Source organism: Colobus angolensis, unplaced genomic scaffold (genome assembly GCF_000951035.1).
Source record: "Colobus angolensis palliatus isolate OR3802 unplaced genomic scaffold, Cang.pa_1.0 Scaffold15, whole genome shotgun sequence".
In the NCBI taxonomy this organism is placed as follows: Eukaryota; Metazoa; Chordata; class Mammalia; order Primates; family Cercopithecidae; genus Colobus; species Colobus angolensis.
This window is the reverse complement of record NW_012114599.1, coordinates 17,282,189-17,296,829: the sequence shown is the minus strand read 5'-3', so window position 1 is coordinate 17,296,829 and position 14,641 is coordinate 17,282,189. Positions and strand designations below refer to the sequence as shown.

Below are 14,641 nucleotides of genomic sequence, written 5' to 3'. Positions count from 1 at the left end.
TAAGAGTTTCCAATAGGAATGAATTTACATTTTGTCAAATACTTGTTTGCATCCATGGAGATCATTTGGTTGTTCTTTTTAGTTCAGTATGTTGAAATATATTGATTGACTTTTGGATATTAAACCAACTTTGTGTTCCTGGGATAAAACTCACTTGGTCATAATGCATTACCTTATATATTGTTGGATGCAATTTGCTAAAATTTTGTTCATAATTTTTGCATATTGTTCATCAGGGATATTATATATTCCTTGTAATCTTTTTTAGTTTTTGCCTTTTATAATCTTTATCTGGTTTTGATATCAGTGAGTTGGGAAGTATTCTCTCTTCAATTTTTTGGTGAAGTTTGCGTAGAATTGGTCTTTTTTCCTTTAATATTTGGTAGAATTCACCAGTGAAGCTCTTTGGGCCTGGAGATCTTTTTAGTGAGAAGATTTTGAATATACAAATTCAATTATGTTTACAGAGAGTTATTGAGTTTTTTTATTTTTTAATGAGTTCTGATAGTCTTTTTGTCAGTTTTTAAGTTATCAAGTTTTAGCATAAAGAATTTAATAATATTCCCCACAATCCTTTTATTTTATTTCCTTTTTTTTTTCTTGAGACAGAGTATCGCTTTGTCACCTAGGCTGGAGTGCAGTGGTGCAGTTTCGGCTCACCGTAACCTCTGCCTCCTGGGTTCAAGTGATTCTCTAACCTCAGCTTCCTGAGTAGCTGGGACTACAGGTACACCACCACGCTTGATTAATTTTTCTATTTTTAGTAGAGATGAGGTTTCACTCTTGGTCAGGCTGATCTTGAACTCCTGACCTCAAGTGATTCACCTGCATCGACCTCCTAAAGTGGTGGAATTACAGATGTGAGCTGCTATGCCCGGCTCCCTACATTCCTTTTAATATTTGCAGACTCTTGACTGATGTCACTGCTCTCATTTGTGATACTGATTGATGATTTGTATGTTCTCTTTTTTTCCTGATTAATCTGTCCAGAGGTTTATCTGTTTTATTGAATTTTTTTTTTTTTCCAAAACAACCAGCTTCTGATTTAAATAACATTTGTTTCTTTGTTTTTTTTCTGTTTTCCCTTATACTAGATTTCCATTTTAATGTTATTGTTTCCTTCTGCTTGATTTGGGTTTATTTTGCTCTTCTCTAGTCTGTCTGTCTTCCTTCCTTCCTTCTGTCCGTCCATCCTTCCGTCCTTCCTTGTCTGTCTTTCACCGAGGTTCACGCTGTGGCCAGGCTGGGGTGCAGTGACGTGATCTTGGCTCACTGCAACCTCTGCCTCCCGGGTTCAAGTGATTCTCTTGCCTCAGCCTTCCGAGTAGCTGGGACTACAGGCCGGCTCTACCACGTCCAGCTAATTTTTGTATTTTTAGTAGAGACAGGGTTTCACCACATTGGCCAGGATGATATTGATCTCTTGACCTCGTGATCTGCCCACCTCGATCTCCCAAAGTGCTGGGATTATAGGCGTGAGCCACCACGCTGGCCTTCTTTAGTTTCTTAAAGTAGAAACTTAGGTTATTGGTTTGAGATCTTTTCTAATACAGGAAATTTAAAGCCATAAATATTTTTGGAAGCACTGTCCTAGTGATACTTCCTAAACTTTGATACATTTTGTTTTTCCTTTTTTCTCATTTGGATCAAAATATGTTCTAATTTCCCTTTTGTTTTCTTGTTTGGCCCAGAGATTATTTAAAAGTGTTTTGTTTAGCCTCCAGATACTTGAGGTTTCTCTAGATTTCTTTCTCTTTTGGATCTCTAACTTATTTCCATTGCTGTCAGAGAACATAATTTATATGAAGTCAGTGTTTTGAAATTTATTGAGACTTTTTCCTGACCCAGCATCTGGTCTGTCCTGGAGCATGTTCTACATGCACCTGAAAAGAATGTATGTTGGGCACCCATGGGTTAGAGTGTTGTATAAATTTCACCTGTGTAAGTGTATGTTTTTGAGTTTTTAAAGTCTTCCTGATTTTATATCGAGTCTTCTTCTATCAATTTTGAGAGCAAGTATTGAAATCCCCAACTATGTTTTTGTTGAATTGTTCACTTTTAAGTCTACTTTTGCTTCACTTGTCTTTCGGCTCTTTTGTTAGACTGTTTCATAATTGTTACATCTTTCTGATGTATTGGCCCTTTTGTCATTATGAAATATTCCTCTGTCTCTATTTTGTGTCATACTAATAAAATCACTCTGGCTTTCTTATGGTTACAGTTTGCATTATGTATCTTTTCCACAATTTTACTTTCAAGTAACTTGTGATTTTGAATCTGAGGTGGGTCTCTTAGATGCATATAATTAGGTCTTGCTTTTTTATACAGTTGGATAACCTGTACCCTTTTAAATTGGAATGACTTTATGCTTAATATAATTATTGCTATGGTTGCATTTATGTCTGCCATTTTGATTTTTTAAAATGTTTTTTACATTCCTTTGTTACTCCTTCACTGCATTCTTTTGTGTTGAATAAATATTTTTATTACACCATTTTAATCCCTTTGTTGATTTTTTTTTTAGAAAAAATTTACATAACATTAGTAAAGAATAATTTATTAGGGACATCCAGAGACCTACTGTCAAACCAAGAGCTAAAGCAGTATGGATATCGTGCATCTATGAATGTGTCTCTTCTCCCCTCTCCCAAACTCTGCCCTTTTCCTGCAGATAACTGTTATTCAATGATTTTTATGTCTTTCCTTTTGTAAAGAAAACTGGTTTTATGCTTCAGATGTGAATATTTTATTGATTTTGCTTGGTTTTGCCCTTTATAAAAATGATACCGAACTCTTAACTAGTTTGGGGGGACTTGATTTTCCTCTCATTATGTTTTAAGATTACCTGTTTTGTTGCATGCCTTGTAGATCATTTAATTTTCACTTATACTTAGTACTCCAGTGTGCAGAAAACCCACAAATAATTGATCCATTTTCCTGTCAGTGGACATCTTGTTTATTTCTGTTTTTTCTGCTATAAACATCTTGTGTAAGTTCCTTGGTGCACATATGTAAGGGGCTTTGTATTCTTTTTTTTTTTTTTTTTTTGAGACAATCTCGCTCTGTTGCCAAGGCTGGAGTACAGTGGTGCTGATCTCAGCTCACTGCAACCTCCATCTCCTGGGTTCAAGTGAGTCTCCTGCCTCAGCCTCCCAAGGTTAGCTGGGATTACAGGCACCTGGCTAATTTTTGTATTTTTACAAAACAGATGGGGTTTCCCCATATTGGCCAGGCTGGTCTCAAACTCCTGACCTCAAGCGCTCTGCCTGCCTTGGTCTACCAAAGTGATGGGATTACAGACGTGACCCACTGTGCCTGGCCTGAGGCTCTCAGTTCTTAAGAGTAGAATTGTTGGGTCATGGGTTATAATTTTTTTTTTCTTTTTAAAATGTGTTAAATATATGTAATGAAGTTTACTGTTTTAACTATTTTACAGCATATAATATAGCGGCTATAATACATTCACAATATTGTATAACCACCAGTACTGATTTGCAGAACTTTCCTATCATCCTAAACAAAAACTCTAACCATTAAGCAGTAACTTCCCATTCATTCTACCCTCAGCCGCTGGTAACCTCAATTCTACTTCTGTATGACTTTGCCTGCTGTAGATACCTCATATAAGTGGAATCATATATTTGTCCTTTTGTGTCTGATTTCTTTCACTCAGCGTATTTTTAGTGTTTGCCCATGTGGTATGTATCACATCTTTGTTCCTTCTTATGCCAAATAATATTCCATTACAGTAGGGCCCCTCCACCCCCCCAACCCCTACCCCTTATCTGTGGTTTCAGTTATCTGTGCTCAGCTATGGTCTAGAAATATTAAATGGAAAATTTCAGAAATCAACAATTGATAATTATTAAATTACTCACTCTTCTGAGTAGTGTAATAAAATCTCTTGTTGTCCCACCCAGGACAGAAATCATTTTGTCCAGTGTCTCCATGCTGTATACACTACCTGTCTGTTAGTCACTTAGTAGCTGTCTTGGTTGTCAGATTGTCTGTCACTGGTATCGCAGTGCTTGTGTTCAGGTAACCATTTTACTTAATAATGGCCCTAAAGCTCCAGAATAGTGATGCTGGCTATTGGATATGTCAAAGTGAAGCTGTTTTGAAGTTTTTTCTTTATTTTGAAAAGGTGAACATTTTTGACTTAAAAAGGAAAGAAAAAAATTGTATGTGCAAGTTTCTAAGATTTATGGTAAGAACAAATCTTCTATTTGTGAAATTGTGAACAGCATATTGCTATCATTGTTCTATTTTGTTACTGTTCATCTCTTCCTGTGCCTAATTTATAAATTAATCATATGTGTAAATATATGAATATATATATAAAACCCAATATATATATATATATATATATATAGGGTTTGATACTATCCACAGTTTCAGTCATCACTGCAAGGTCTTGGAACTGTGACTACTGTAAGGGGTGACTATTGTAACTCAACATTTGGGTTGTTTCCGCGTTTTGGCTATTGTGAATAATGCCCCTATAAACATTGGTGTACAAATATTTGAGTCCCTGTTTTCAGTTGTTCTGGGTATATACCTAGGAGTGGAATTGCTGGGTCATATGATAATTCTATGTTCAACCTTTGTTTTTTTTTGGAGATGGAGTTTCACTCTTGTTGCCCAGGCTGGAGTGCAGTTACGCGACCTTGGCTCACTGCAACCTTTGCCTCCCCAGTTCAAGTGAGTCTTATGCCTCAGCCTCCCAAGTAGCTGGGATTACAGGCATGCATCACCATGCCCAGCTATTTTTTGTATTTTTAGTAGAGATGGTATTTCGCCATGTTGAGCAGGCTGGTCTCCAACTCCTGACCTCAGGTGATCCTCCCACCTTGGCCTCCCAAAGTGCTGGGATTATAGATGTGAGCCACTGCGTCTGGCCTGTTTAACCTTTTGGGAATCACCAAGTTATTTTCCACAGAGTCTGCACCATTTTACATTTCCACAAGCAGTTTGGAAGGGTCCCAATTTTTCTACGCTCTGGCCAACATTTGTTATTTTTGGTCTTTTTGGTAATAGTCACCCTAGTGGTTGTGAAGTGGTATCTGTTGTGGTTTTAGTTTGCACTTTCCTAATGAATAATGATGTTGAGCATTTCTTCATATGTTTGTTGGTCATTTGTATTTCTATGATACATGTAGAAATGTCTGTTCATGTTTTTGTCCACTTTTGAATTGTTTTTTTTTTGGTTAAGTTGTAGGAACTTTTTTAGAAATTCAGAATTCATATCTTAATAGATATGATTTGCAAATACTTTCTCATGTTCTGTGGGTTGTCTTTTTAATTTTTGATAGTGCCTTTTGATGCACAAAACATTGGCATTTTGAAAAAGTCCAGTTTTACTTTTTGTTGATAATCTTATGTTCATACATCATTTTCCTGTTTTTCTTTAGTTTTTGTCCATTGTTCCCTTTAGCTAATTGACTATATAAAGAGAATTCATTTAATGTTTTTGACTAGTAATTCCAATATCTGGGCTTTCTCAGGTATGGCTTCTGATAATTCTTTTTTTTTTTCCTCCTGTAAATGGGCCATACTTTGCTGTTTCTTTGAGTGCTTTGTAATTTTTTGTTGTAGTCAGAACTTTCACTTTCTGAGTATTGTAATGTGGTACCTCTAGAACTCTCATTCTCTCACTCAGGGAGTTTTTGCTTGTTTCCAGCTGCAGCCATCCATTTGTGACATTTTCAAACTGTTTGTACAAAAGCTGTAGAACCCTCTCCCCACTCTTACCCTTCCAAAAAAGAGTTCTGTCTCTTTAAATCTTACTGTAGATCCTGTTTCGGCTTTTTCCCCTTAAATCTTCTGGTGGCTGCTGCTTGGAGAAGCAGCTGGAGTCTCAGAAGGGTGAAACTCAGGCAGGAGTCTATTCTGGTCCCTTAGGTAACTGCTAGACCAACCAAAATGCACAATTTTGGGAAGAAGAGGTCCCTCCTGTCCGCCGTGGCACCAGCCAGCTGCTTCCAGTGCATGTGCCACTTTTCCCCACAGCTGTGTCAGGGCTGAGGATGGAGGGGATGGTAGCTGGTTCATGTAGGCCACTGTCTTACCAGAGATCAGTCTCTCTGTAAATATCCTGTTTGGTCCCCTAGTTCTGAAATACTTGATTCCAATCACACTTTCTAGTTCAGTGGTTGCTTTGGTGGAGGGACTGATCCCTAGAGCTTCCTACTCTGCCATTTGGCATGAAATCATTGGTCCTCATGTTGATTCTGGTTTCTTTTTCTGATACTGCTTTTTTTTTTTTTTGAGTTATATTTTGGTGCTTTAATAATGCAGTCTACTTCAGAATAATACTTTATTCTCGTAAAATATGTAGGAACTTTGCTCTTATCTCCCCCCACCCCATACATTACATTTAAGTATCTTATAAACCCAACAAAATGGCTGGGTGCGGTGGCTCATGCCTGTAATCCCAGCACTTTGGGAGGCCAAGGTGGGCAGATCACCTGAGTTCAGGAGTTCAAGACCAGCCTGGCCAACATGGCAAAACCTTGTCTCTCCTAAAAATACAAAAATTAGCCAGGTGTGGCGGGTGCCTGTAATCCCAACTACTCAGGAGGCTGAGGCAGGGAGAATCACTTGAACCCAGGAGGCGGAGGTTGCAGTGAACCGAGATCACACCATCACACTCCAGCCTGGGCAACAGAGCAAGACTCTGTCTTAAAAAAAAAAAAAACACTACAAAACCAACAAAACATGTTATAATTATTTTATACAACCATTATCTTTTTTAAAAGTTGGCAAAGAAATGAGAAAAACATTTATTTATTGTATTCGTCTACTTACCATTTCTGTTCTTTATTTTTTCCAGTGAATTTAATGTTGCTTTCCTTCTTCTTAAGGGGCTTTCTTTGTTACTTATCATAAGGCAGGTTGCTAGCATAAAGTTCTCTCAGTCTTTGTTTTTCTGGAAATGTCTTCATTTCACATTCATTTTTGAGGATTAACGCTACCTAGAGAATCTGTTGACAGTTTCTCTCTGTACTTTAAATGTCATTCCATTGCTTCTGGTCTCCATTGTTTCTCATAAGTGATCTATTAATTTGTGGTGTTGTTTTCATGTCTGATGAGTAATTTTTGTCTTGCTGTCTTCATGATCTTCCCTTTGCCTTTGACGCTCAAGAGCTTATATATATGTGCGTTATTTCTTTGTTTATCCTATTTGAGGGTCATTAAACTTGAGTAAATTTGCGGTTTTCTATTGGATTTGGTAAGTTTTTGCCCATTATTTTTTCAGGTGGAATTCTCTTCATAGAATTCCCATTACATGTATGTTCTTAATATTTTATCTGTCCCATAGGTCTCCAAGCTTCTTTTAATTTTTGTTTAATTTAATTTAATTTTATTTTTTTGAGACGAAGTCTTGCTGTTGTCACCCAGGCTGGAGTGCAGTGGCGCGATCTCGGCTCACTGCAACCTCCACCTCCTGGGGTTCAGGTGATTTTCCCGTCTTAGCCTCCTGAGTAGCTCAGGGGATTATAGGCGCCTGCCACAATGCCCGGCTAATTTTTGTATTTTTAGTAGAGACAGGGTTTCACCATGTTGGCCAGGCTGGTATCGAACTCCAGACCTCTGATGATCTGCCCGCCTCGGTCTCCCAAAGTGCTGGAATTACAGGCGTGAGCCACTGCTCCCAGCCTTTTTTTTGTAAAATATTTTTTTTTGTTGAGTCGTTTATACCATTATTTCCTGTAATTCTCTATACCCCTGACTTCCTCTTATTCTATAAAAATGTTTACAATAGATCCTTGAAGTCTTTGCTAAATCTGAAGTCTGAGAAGGCATTTTAAGGTGTGCGCGTGTGTGTTTTACATGTTGAATGTGGGTCCTTCTTTCTTTGCATGTCTTGTAATATTTTATTTATTTACTGGACATTTAAGACAACACTATAGAAATCTAGATTTGGATCTCCCTACCTTTTGCCAGGTGGTTATTGCTTTGTTTTGTAATTCATCTGGCTGAATCCGTGAAATCTCTTTTGTATTGTGCAGCTGCTGATTTCTGTCGTTTATTCTGCCTAGTTTTAATTTGTAAGACTTGTTTCTTACTTGGTTTCTTTTTTTTTTTTTTTTTAGACGGAGTCTCGCTCTGTTGCCCAGGCTGGAGTGCAGTGGCTGGATCTCAGCTCACTGCAACCTCCGCCTCCCAGGTTCAAGCCATTCTCCTGCCTCAGCCTCCTGAGTGGCTGGGACTACAGGCGCCCGCCACCTCACCCGGCTAGTTTTTTGTATTTTTTAGTAGAGACGGGGTTTCACCGTGTTCGCCAGGATGATCTCGATCTCCTGACCTCGTGATCCGCCCGTCTCGGCCTCCCAAAGTGCTGGGATTACAGGCTTGAGCCACCGCACCCGGCCTCTTACTTGGTTTTTTCTGTGGCAGCATAGCTTAGTATTCAGCCAAAGATTGATAGGTTGTAGTATCCAAATACCTTTAGCCAGTAAGGCTGTGCTCAAGTGTGCCCTGGCGTTTATTTTCTGTTGTGCTCTCTCAGGTCTCTCTTGCATAGGCATGGAGGCTTAGTTGACTGAGGATGTAGTAATGGCTTGGGCTCCCTCTTGTCTTTGCTGGACATGTGCACAGCCTCTGGTCAAGGTGGGATTTGTGGAGCGTTTACCAGGCCCCCTTTGCTTCTCTCACTACATGTAATTCCGTGTTAAATCCCTGGTGTTTCTAGGGCTTTGTTTGCCCCAGACAGAATTGTGACCTCAAGTAGCAGACCTTGTTTGTTTCCCATTGAAATCACCACTTTAAACTGGAAACTCTCCATCAATCAAGTCCCATCTGGAGATGGCAGTGAATCTACTGCTTTTCCCTGCTTACCTCACCCTCGTTAAATTACAGTTTTGTCTAGCTTTATAGTTGCCTTTCAGGAAGGGGATTTATCATCTTCCTTCTTCTGCCGTGCTGGAAGTGAATCTCCAAATTAGAATGTTAGAATATACTATTACCCGTTAATTTTTTTGTCTTAATTAATGCTAAATTTGCTGTCAGTTTTTTTCCTGTGACAGAGATTTTAAACTAGAAATTTTAGTTGCCTTCATTTCATTGTGAATGCTTTAAAAAATAAGAGTATTTGTCAAGTTTTGTTACTGTTGAGATTAAGAGATTTGGCTGTGGATTCCAGTATAGCTAGTGCCTCATCTGTAAAATAGCCACAGTAATAGTTCTACCGCATGGGTTTTTGGTAAAGAGTAAATGAATTAATTAAAGCACTTAAAATACTGTCTCATAAAAGTAAGTACTAGATAAATACCTGCTTTCATGTATGTTTATGTATTTATCATTTTCTTCCTAAAAATTTGGTTTCAATTTGTAGTTCCTTGGCAATTAAATTTCTAAACTCTTGGAAATACATCACATTGGTAGCTTTCCTTATCTGCCTATGAAGTGACATTAAATTGTTTCCTAAGTAGTATTACATTTGAATATTTGAATGTTTACTCATTTTTCATGTATCTATGAAATTTGCTGCACTGTAGGTGGTGAGCTTCATTTTCTCCAAATTGGAGGAACCTGTGATGATATTGATGAAGCTGATATACTAGTGGATGGATCTCTTTCTAAAGGAATAGAACCATCTTCAGAAGGTTCCAAGCCTTTATCAAATCCTTCAAGTCCCGGCATTTCAGGTATGATATTAAATTTTTAAATGATTAAAAAAAAATGATTAGGTATTATTTGTCTTTTTTCTAGTTGTTGGAAGATGTAAACATATTAAAGTAAGGCGTGATTCTCAACCTGTGTGGTATGTTACTCAATATTTGTGAAGTCATCTAAGAGGTTAAAACAAACATTTCAGCCATTAATGAGCTTTTAGTCTAATTAGAGGAGGGAAAAATCATATAAAAGAGAATTCATTAAGTATAAAATTAGTAGACTGGCTCATTTATTAATATTACTACTGGAATTGAAAAGCTGAAAAAATGCTGTCACTGAGTATATATGTTGTCCCATCCTGAATCTCCAGATAGATTTGTTTATATTTGTTTGTTGTTTTTGCCTTTTTTCCCCCCATCCTTGTCCCACATTGCCCTCCAGAGCTAATTTTTCAAAAGAAGTTTTGCTAGCATGTTACTCCCTGCTGAAAAATCATTATTTGCCTTGTAGACTTTTATGAAAAATCATTGTAGTCTGCTTCTCAATCTCCAGTTACTTGAATTAACCAAGATGTCTTGGTTAAGTATACAACTTGGTATAAAAAGCTAAAATACTGAATATTCTCGTATTCTATAGGTTATTGGTTGAATGGAGAAAAATTTTTATATAAAGTACAGAAAACTACTTTTTAGTAGAGGAAAGATGAATTTTGTAATGAAGAAATAATGTAAAGAAAGGAGATTGACATGCTGTTAATATTTACAAACTAATCAGATTTAAAAGGGTCTAGACTTTGAGAAAAAGATGTAATTTGAATTAAACTTGTAATAATTTTGTAGAACTTGCCATCATTTTTTTCATTGTGAAAATATTCTAAACCTACCAGATTTTATATTTTAGTATTTCATTAATTTTTTAAAATGGGAACAACAGCTTCTCAGCATTTTTTAATGTTACACATTTCACTGATATGAATACATGTATAGTATTTGTAAAGAAACCTAATCAGTATGAAGCACATTATTACTTTTGTAATACTAGCATGTACACAAGATTTTCTTAACTGCCACAGAAATAGAAAAAACACAATTTAATCTTTCAGTTTGTAAGTATTTATTTACCATATAGCTTTTGACTGTTTTAATTTTTTTTTTTTTTTTTTTGGAGACGGAGTTGAGCTCTGTCGCCCAGGCTGGAGTGCAGTGGCGCGATCTCGGCTCACTGCAAGCTCCGCCTCCCGGGTTTATGCCATTCTCCTGCCTCAGCCTCCCGAGTAGCTGGGACTACAGGCGCCCGCCATCTCGCCCGGCTAGTTTTTGTATTTTTTTTAGTAGAGACGGGGTTTCACCGTGTAGCTCAGGATGGTCTCGATCTCCTGACCTCGTGATCCGCCCGTCTCGGCCTCCCAAAGTGCTGGGATTACAGGCTTGAGCCACCGTGCCCGGCCTTAATTTTTTATTCATTATAAAAGGGCATATGTTATGTACTTGCTGATGTCTAGCATTTATTTTGTAAAAAACAGGGTCTAAAAGTGAATTTTGGTCTGATGTACATTGGCTTGCACTTTAGTACCACTACTTTTCTTGCCGTCCTTATTAGGGCTAAAGTTCAATAAGACCTTTTCTAATGGGTTTGGGTTTCTTCAATAGTGAGTATTGTCTCTAATTTTAAATATTTAAGTTAGAATTTTCTTCTTTGCTATTATTTAGCCAGAGTTAGTTATCTTAGTTATATGTAGATACCTGAGTCCACTTTATTAACTTTCAGAATATTTGGCAAGTGTTGCAATAGAAAACATAACCATGAATTAAAACTTCATTGTCTTCTTTTTTTTTTTTTCCTTTAACACCTATTTCAAATACTACTCTCACTAATTTTAAGGAGTTGATTTATTGGTGGACCAGCCATTCACCCTTGAAATCTTGACATCTCTAGTGGAGCTAACCCGCTTTGAGACTTTGACTCCAAGGTTTTCAGCGACTGTTCCTCCATGCTGGGTAGAAGTTCAACAAGAACAGCAGCAAAGGAGGCACCCTCAACATTTGCATCAGCAACACCATGGTGATGCTGCTCAGCATACTCGAACTTGGAAACTACAGACCGACAGGTAAAAGATTTTCCGAGGATGTTTAATTTTAAGTTAATCTTATATATTTGTTAGAGACAATGTAGAATTCCTAGGTATATTACTGTTTATCTTTTTTTTTTTTGAGACAGAGTCTCATTCTGTCACGCAGGCTGGAGTGCAGTGGCATGATCTTGGCTCACTGCAACTACTGCCTCCTGGGTTCAAGTGATTCTCCTGCCTCAGCCTCTCAAGTAGCTGGGATTACAGGCGCGCATCACCACGTCTAGCTAATTTTTGTATTTTAGGTAGAGACGGAGTTTCACTCTGTTGGCCAGGCTGGTCTCGAACTCCTGATCTCATGTGATCCACCCACCTGGCCTCCCAAAGTGCTGGGATTATGGGCATGAGCCACTGTGCCTGACCTGTTTATCTTTTAAACTGTCTAAAAGATAAATAGTAATATACTTAGGAATTCTGTGTTGTCTCTAACAAATATGTAAGCTAATTTTTGCATGTTGATGACTTTGTTCCTTCTATTTGTCATACTGATTTTGGAAACTGTTATATTCTTATTCTTATTAATTTTAGGATAAAATAATGAGAGTAATTTACTACTGCAATTAGTTTGGTCACTTAGTTCACAGATTTATTTAACAAATACTCAAATGCTTGTTTTGTATTTAATAAAAGCAGGCACTGTTATAGTCACTAGTAATATGGGTCTCATGGAATTTACCTCCTAATGGCAATAGAAAGTAGACAGATACATATACGATGCCATATGGGCATAGAAGCTATGAAGACTGTTAAAACAGAGTATGGCAATCGAGTAGTTGTTGGATAGGTAATTGCATGTAAGTGTGAGAAAGTGAGAGAAAAAGAGAGACAGTGTGTATGATATTTTCAATGTAAGGAGCCTAAGAAAGGCTTCCATGACAATAGCAATATAGAACCCTGAGGAGTATATTTTGTGAGTTCTAGGAAGAGAAATATGACCATTGTTGTTGGAGTGCTGTGAATATAGAGAAGAGTGGTAGGGAGGGAGATCCAAAGAGGTAGCTGTGGGCTGGACATGGTTACTCACGCTTGTAATCCCAGCACTTTGGGAAGCCAAGGCAGGTAAATCACTTGAGGCCAGGAGTTTGAGACCAGCTTGGCCAACATGGTGAAACCCCATCTCTACTAAAAATACAAAAAGGAGCTAGATGTGATGGTGTGCACCTGTAATCCCAACTACTCGGGAGGCTGAGGCAGAGAATTGCTTGATCCTGGGAGGTGGAGGCTGCAGTAAGCCAAGATTGCGCTCCACTGCAGTCCAGCCTGGGCTACAGGGAGAGACCATCTCAAAAAGAAAAAAAGAGGTAGAGGGTACCTGGGAGCTGGATAATGAATGCCTTTATAAAAGGTCAGGCATGGTGGCTCACATCTGTAATCCTAGCATTTTGGGAGACTGACTCAGGAGGATCACTTGAGCCCAGGTGTTCAAGACCCACCTGGGCAATATAGGGAGACCTCGTCTCTATACATAATAAAAAAAATTTAGCTGGACATGGTGGTATGTGCCTGTGGTCCCAGATATTTGGGAAACTGAGGTGGGAGAATCACTTGAGCCCAGGCAGTCCAGCCATGATTGTGCCACTGCACTCTGGCCTGGGTGACAGAGTGAGACCCCATTTCAAAAAAAAAAAAAAAGACTCTCATGCTAGGTGAGATGGGAAAGTGTTAGCAGGTTTGAATACAGGAGTGATGTGGTATGATTTATATTTTACAAAGATTACTTTGACTTCTGTATTTAGAATGATGCTTGTGGTGGTGGAGGGCAGTGATAGAGTGGTTCTAGTTTGTTTGCTGTTGTGCTAATTCAGGAATGCTGATGGTAGCTTGGACCATTGTGGTAGTGATGGAGGTAGTGAAAAGAGTGGTTAGATTCTGAATATAATTTGGAGGTACAAGGAATAGAATTTGCTGATGTATTGAACATACTGTGTGAGAGAAGAGAATAAAGGATGGCTTTCAGGTTTTGGCCTGAGTTCACTGAAAAATGAAGTTTCTGTTTACTGAGATTTGAGAGTGGGTTTTTCATAATGAGTTTGAGATGTTTAGTAGACATTTGGATGTGAGCCTTAAATTTAGTGGAGCAGTTTGGAGATTTTCATTTTCCAGCATATATATAGCATTTAAAACCCAAGAATGAATATATATAAGAAATGCAAGAAATTGTTGTTTTAAAGTGAAGATTCTGGAACCCTACTCATAGATCTAGGGTGGGTACCAGGAATTTGCAAGATATTCAGATTAAATCGTTCACACTTTGAGGAATAAGAGTTTATTGGTATATGCAAGTCTCAAGGCAGGTGTAGATTTCTAAAGTAAGATCATTCATTACCCTATGTTTAACCTTCCCCATTGGGAGCTATTTTCTCTCTTGATCCCATTGAGAAACACTAAATTTTGTTGGAAGCTGCAAAGCAAAAAATAGGAAAGGTGACCTTAATGATAATATGGTTGTGGCTGAAGTAAGATATTTGCTTTATTTAGCATTTTTCCCCTTATTTGACAGCAACAGCTGGGATGAACATGTATTTGAATTAGTGCTACCTAAAGCTTGTATGGTTGGACATGTGGACTTCAAATTCGTTTTGAACTCAAACATCACCAATATTCCACAGATACAAGTGACACTGCTGAAAAATAAAGCTCCAGGATTAGGGAAAGTCAATGGTAAGAATGGATCAAAATTTATTGTTGAAGATTTTATTTTGTGGTTGATTTCTGAAAACTAATTTTCAACTTGGCTAAGTTTCGTGTCCCTTTCTGCCCGTTATTGCCATTTGCCTGCTCTGCTTTTTGTGATTTTATTTAGAAAAGTAATTCAGAGAACATTTCAAAACTTTTCAGTAACCCAGTAATGTTCAGAATTGCATAAACTTGAATCATATGATTATGCTTTTTTGG

At 37.8% G+C, this 14,641-nt stretch overlaps 1 protein-coding gene across 1 annotated transcript in view; it reads left to right on the top strand.

The window, feature by feature from the left end:
- The window catches only part of BIRC6 (baculoviral IAP repeat containing 6), a 266,933-nt gene that overhangs the window by 67,100 nt on the left and 185,192 nt on the right, over nucleotides 1-14,641 (top strand). The window contains exons 10-12 of the mRNA XM_011936037.1: nucleotides 9,501-9,650; nucleotides 11,500-11,725; nucleotides 14,247-14,407. Of these exons, the coding sequence (XP_011791427.1) occupies nucleotides 9,501-9,650; nucleotides 11,500-11,725; nucleotides 14,247-14,407 (537 nt within the window). The remainder of the gene's footprint in view (nucleotides 1-9,500; nucleotides 9,651-11,499; nucleotides 11,726-14,246; nucleotides 14,408-14,641) is intronic.